The sequence below is a fragment of the Nematolebias whitei genome, chromosome 17 (genome assembly GCF_014905685.2).
Source record: "Nematolebias whitei isolate Nwh7 chromosome 17, NemWhi1, whole genome shotgun sequence".
Lineage (NCBI taxonomy): Eukaryota > Metazoa > Chordata > Actinopteri > Cyprinodontiformes > Rivulidae > Nematolebias > Nematolebias whitei.
In genome coordinates this window covers 39,568,499-39,574,693 of record NC_056514.1, presented here as the reverse complement: position 1 = coordinate 39,574,693, position 6,195 = coordinate 39,568,499, and the positions used below count along the sequence as shown (strand labels likewise).

General features: G+C 47.7%; 1 protein-coding gene across 1 annotated transcript in view; it reads right to left on the bottom strand.

Annotated features, from left to right (window-relative positions):
• The window catches only part of grb7 (growth factor receptor bound protein 7), an 18,016-nt gene extending 16,498 nt beyond the window's left edge, over nucleotides 1-1,518 (bottom strand). The window contains exons 1-2 of the mRNA XM_037691270.1: nucleotides 1,346-1,518; nucleotides 781-904 (exon numbers count right to left, since the gene is read on the bottom strand). Of these exons, the coding sequence (XP_037547198.1) occupies nucleotides 781-904; nucleotides 1,346-1,518 (297 nt within the window). The remainder of the gene's footprint in view (nucleotides 1-780; nucleotides 905-1,345) is intronic.
• Nucleotides 1,519-6,195: the final 4,677 nt, after the last annotated feature.

The following is a 6,195-nucleotide window of genomic DNA, read 5'->3' as shown; positions in this document are numbered from 1 at the left end:
AACTTTGAGCTAACTGAGCTAACTTTGAGCTAACTTTGAGCTAACTGCGAACATAACACGGGTCGCCAACAATCTCTAATAAAAATAATTTATTTGATACTACGAAGAGTCGTTCTTTTTCAGTTTCTGTGAAACTCTGAACCAAGATAAATCTGTGTACAGATGGTAAAAGAAACAGCTAAAACAGTGACATAGTCTAACCACAGCTAAAGAATCATATTTGTTTTCTGCAGGAAACACAGAATATACTTCGACTGATTAAAGCTAAGAAGTTTGGTGTTTTAGCTGCTTTTTGTTTGTTAAACTGAGCAAACTTGTCTCAAGTGACAAACAGGAAAAAAAAAGTTTTGTAAAAAAAAAAACTGTGTAAACATTAGGAGCTAAATGACAGCTGAAATCTACTTAGAAAATCAGCTATTACTGCTATACAAGCTGAACACCAGCTAAATCTAAAAGTAGCAAAAGATTAAGTAAAAGCTAATGGTAAAAGGTTTGCTAAAAGCTAAATGTAGAAAAAGGCTAGGTAAAAGCTAAATGTTGCAATAGGCAGGCTAAAAATAGTTAAATGCTAGGTAACAGCTAAAAGTAACAAAATGCTACCCCACAGCAACATGCTAACTGTTATAGAAAAAGGCTAGCTAACAGTTAAAGTAAAAAAATTACAGGTTCTTGATGTTTTTAGCTCTTAGCGCTTTCACCTCTCAGCATTCAAAAACAGAGTTTCAGCTGATCGGAGATGAGCCGAAGCTGCAGTGAGGCTCCTGAACGTCTCAGACTCACATGTTTGTCGGTGGACTGCTGAGGGAGCGAGCTGATGAGAGCCGAGGACCCGGAGGGACTGCAGAGCTCCGGGAACGGGTTGGGGATGGAGGGAACCGAGGAGAACGGGTCAGAACCTTTGGGCCTGGAAGAAAGAACAGAAAACACACGAGAGAAGTGACGACCGAGAAACTGATCTGTTGTTGCAATGAAGGGTTTTATTTATTTCAACAGAACATCACGTCAGCCAGAGGAGGGAGGAATGCATATCACCCGCCACTTTTATGGACAGACTTTAAAGATGGCCGCCACAGCCGCTCGATGTTAGAAAACACAAAAATGACTAAAACACAGACGTGAAGGTAAAACTTGGAGGTAGTAGCTGAGAGTCGTCCTGACAGACTGAGTGACATCACAGGCGGGCGATCAGCATCCCATCAAGGAACGAAACGATCAGAGCTGATCTGACCCGCTGGACTCTGACCAACAGAACCCCTCCTCCTGCCGACTCACTGACTCGAGTCAACAGGAGGAGGCGTCCCCTCTGAGGCAGACGTGTTGACTTCCTGTCAGCTGACCGTCCTACCTGTTGGAGGTGATCAGGATGGGCTGGGAGCGACGGATGGGCCGCGGGTCGGGAGGAACCAGAGGAGCCAGAGTCAGAGAGGAGGTGCTCAACAGGTCGCCTCCTCCACAGGACGAGTCCCTCACCTCCGAGTTCTCGAAGACTTCTGTCCAGGTTCCTGCCACCTCCATCATGTTAGCCGAGGAGGAGGTCAGAGGTCGCCTTCAACCAAAGACTACGCCTGTCAGGGGGAGAGCAGGAGCTGAGGAGCTGCAGGAGGAGGAGGAAAAGGAGGAGAAGGAAGAGGAGTCCTGAGATCACTGAACCATACAAATCATTACGTGTTTATTTAAGAAACTTATTTTTGTAAAAAAGTCAATAATTTCATCAAACAATAAAAACCTGCAGACCCTGAGACCTGGTCCTTCATGGACCGGATCAGAACCAGTCAGCCGGTCTCTTTCAGTTCTGAAGTTCTGAGAGATCAAACGGATCGAACATTATTCAAACCTGACTCAAATGAACAGAAACAGATTCCTCTGATCCAAGTTCTGTGAGGGTTCTGATCTCTGAAGGTCCACCACAGAGGTCCAGTCAGGCTCAGGTTCTGGACTCTGACTGGACCGGTGCAGCACATTGGTTCTGGTCTTTCTGACCCGTTCTATTGTAGATCAGCTGTTGTGTTTTGGTCCTGGTTCTGTTGGACCCAGTTTGTTGTTGGACTCTTGTTTGGTCTCCAGGAGTTCTGGTCCACTCAGGGACTGACAGGAGCCCAAACCATCAGCCTCCACCTCCGTGCTGACAGCTGGAGGAGCTGTCTGCTGCAGTGCATTCTGGGCAAACATCTGTCCTCTGCTCTGGTTCTGGTCCAGAAGTCTTGTGGTTCCTACAGATGAACCTAAATTGTGCTGCCATGAGGAGGTCATGACCTTTGCCCTGCTGACTGAGGCCTGCAGCGTCACTGCACGGTCTGACCTTCAGGGTGAAAGCTGTGACCCTTCCCAGCTGCTTCTCTGAGTTTATTGCTGATGTTTTTCCGCCCTGGCGTGGGAGTGGATTAACAGATTAAACATTTTGTTTCTGTTGATTAAACGATGAAATCTGTTGTTTGTTGATTCGAGGTCAAATTTTCATTATTTTCTTAAAACCCTGAAACTGAAAGAGGTTGGACTTCTTTTAGTTTTAGATCCAGGACCCTCCAGGACCCTCCAGGACCCTCCAGGACCCTCCAGGACCCTCCAAACCTGGCGCTGAGTTTTATTCTCCCAGACTTCCTGTTGATGAAGCGTCAACAGAAACTCAGACGCTCGGACTCGCGGAGCCGCAGGAACCACTTCAGAACATGGCACCGAGCCAAAAACACAAACTGAACCTGAAAGACCTGCTGCTGCTGCGCCGGCTCGCCTGGGTTCTGTTCGGCCCGAAACCGTTGGTTCTGTTCGGCCCTAAACTTTGGTTCTGCTCGGCCCTAACCTTTGGTTCTGTTCGGCCCGAACCATTGGTTCTGTTCGGCCCTAAACTTTGGTTCTGTTCGGCCCGAACCATTGGTTCTGTTCGGCCCTAAACTTTGGTTCTGTTCGGCCCGAACCGTTGGTTCTGTTCGGCCCTAAACTTTGGTTCTGTTCGGCCCGAACCGTTGGTTCTGTTCGGCCCTAAACTTTGGTTCTGGCCGTCAGGTTACAGGATTAGAGCTGCAGCTAAAACCTGCTCGCTTCCAGACGTGAAAACGTTTAAATCAGCCGAAGGTTTCATCCATCAGCTGAAGCTTCTTGTTCTTTCCTGCGGTCGGCCTCTTCTCCACAGAGGTCAGTGGTTCTGAGTCGACCCGGTTTGAGCTGCTTTATGTAAAGAACAGAACCTAAAATGGGTTTATTTTCACAGCTTCTGATATTTTAGCTGCAGGAAAACTCAGATTCAGAGAAGAAGCAAAGCTCCGGAGACATCGTCCTCGGGACAGATGAGACAGAACCGGAGCTGCTGGACATCATGTTCCATCAGCTCTGTGAGCACACACTGGAACAAAGACCAGAACCCTGCAGGGAACAATCACATCTCAAGACTATCAAAGCCTTCTGGAGCTAAATGTGCTGTTCAGTGTCAGAAAGACCCAAAACAAACAGCAGCTAAAACCACCAGGAGTGGCTAAAGCTGGGTTTATACTGTGCTAGAAGTGAAGCACTCCATCCCACTAAGGAAGCTGAAAGACAGGAGGCCAATTTATACTCCAAGAGGAACTCCGCTGATGATCTCCAGACAGCAACACACCAAGTGACGCCCACAGAGACGATTCAGGTGATAGAGGAGAACATCTGTCAGGACGAGACAGCTGGAGCTGTTGGGTCAGGAGGAGCGGACCAGAACACCTGGACCAGAACACCTGGACCAGAACACCTGAGGCAGACCAGAACTGAACTGTTATTCTTCTTTAAATCAACATCAGATCCTGAGGTGTTTTTTAATCTGATTAATTCTGTCGGGTTTAGGATTCATAATTTTAACATCATGTTTTTGATCTCAGAACCAAACAGTGTCGGTTCTACCTCCTGGGGTTCTGTCGGGTCAAACTGGTGGTTCCGAACCTTTCAACCCACAAACTAAAGTTACAAACAGACTCATTTGGTCACAGCTGATGATACATGTCGAACTTCTGAAGACCCGAACTTCTCCCTGACCCACACCGGGCTCCCGAACCCCCCACTCTGAGAACCCTGGTCCTGATCAGCTGAGTAGAATCTGGGTCAGAAAACCGTTCGGGTCTTCATGAGACCCTGGTTCAGGTCGGACCTCAAACCGAAACAGAAGCCGACACACCTGCGGATTCCGGAACCAGGCCTTTCAGAACCCGCGCGGGTTCGACCCAGCTGGACCGGCTCACCTCAGAGGACTCACCTGGAATCGTCCAGTCTCTGGGTTCAGGGTTCAGCTCCGAGTTTCTTCTGTTTTCAAACCTGTTGAACAAACCAGGCGGAGGGGGAGGAGCCTAACCGACAGGTGTGCTCTTCAAGCTCCGCCTACTCTTCTCGATTAGGTCATCGACTTCCTGTTTATGGTCTACTACTTCCTGTTTCTTTTTAAATAATCCATAATAAAATACTAAGTTTATTTTTTCCTTTCAAATACATTTTTGTTTTTTGTTGATTTTAGATCAATTTTTATTTTTGAGCTCTTTTAGTCTAAAAGTTTATTTTTTATTTGGCGTCTTTGTGTCATTTTTACCAAACTCGTCACCAGTGTGGAGGATGTTGCTCCGGTCTGTCCTGGTCCTTCTGTGTTCCAGACCTGGAGGTATTATTTGCAGGTCTTGAGATCCTCCAGGATGAGGTTCAGGTTTCTCTCCTCATCCTGAGGCAGAACAGACGGACTCAAGGACCTGAACCTGCTGCTGGGTCCAACATTAATGCGGTCCAGGTCTGTGCCAGTCCTGTTTCCACCTGGAGGCTAAACCTGAACAGAACCTGGACCGGCAGGTTCTGCTGCAGGTCTGACAGAATCCAATGAAAAGATTTTATGAGACCCGTTTATAAGAAACACATTTTGAAGGAATTAAAACTTTTGTCAAACTTTGACCCGACAGACGGTTCTGAAGTTTACTGGTGTCGAGGCGGTGCAGCCGACCTGGGACCAGTCATGGTTCAACTCCCTGCTGCGCCGTCGTGGTGACTCTGAGCAATCCTGCTCCCCGCTGCTCCACCTGGCTGCTCCGATTTCATCATCGTACGACACACAGCCCTTTACTATGGTCACCATGGTAACCGCATACCTGTCTGTCACTCCCTGACCACCAAGTTGGACAGAAACGTCTCGTGTGAAAACTAGGAGCTGGATTTTAAGAACTCCAGAACCGTGAGCAGCAGCAGGTTCTGGGTTTTACCCGTCCCTTCAGCAGAACTCTCCGCTCCACTCCTGAGACGTTTGTTGTTGTTGTTGTCATTCGAAGGTCAACACAAGGTCACCAGTGCAGTGAAAAGTTCAGGATGAGAAGAACCGATTCGACCCGCTAAAACAAACATAAAGCAGCGATAAGGGAACAAATGAAGCTGGTTTCAACTCAAAGCTGCTCGACGAGACAAAAAAAACATTTTATGAAGGAAGCGGTTCTTCAGGACTGGACCAGAACTTCTGAACCGGACCAGAACCAGAACATAAAGTTTGAGAGTTTGTTCAACATTTATTGTTGGAATCTGAACAGTTTTTATTTAAAAAGTAAGAAATTTAATCTGAATTAGTTTTTTGCAAATTAGTTTAAATCTAGAGTTTAAAAAGTTTTAGCTTCTGCAGGTGAAACGTGTAAACGCTGACCCGGTGGACCGGTCCCAGCAGAACCTCCTGAGGTAAGAACAAACGGGTCTGTTGGATCAAATCATGTTTATTATGTGTTCAGGAACTCCCCACAGGGAACAGATTTACAATCATTCTGGACAGAAGAGCTGTCCCCCCCGTGGTCCAACACCGAAGACGCCCGCCAAGTCCCAGCACCGGGTCCGCCACGGACCGGTTCCCTCTGCGGGTCCGCCGCCACGAGGAGCGCTCCTTCATGTTCTGGCGCCGATCCTTCATCCCAACCGTGAAAACTAACCCGCCGGGTGCCGTCGGGTTTCAAACCGCCAACCGTTGGTGAGAAAACAAAAATAAAAAAATAAAAACCATCAGAACTTTTAGAACCTCCAGAACTTTTAGAACCTCCAGAACCTCGAAGAGACTCGCTCTGCAGCCGCCTGAAGACTCGTCGACACTTTGGGTTCAGTCGAAGTACAAACACTAAAACTACAGGAAACATGCACGAAGCATGTTTGAAACATGTGAAGCGACCGAGGGTAGAGCCCGGTGGAACAATCCAATTGATTCTGGTGGGGGGGGGGGGGGGCGGGGCG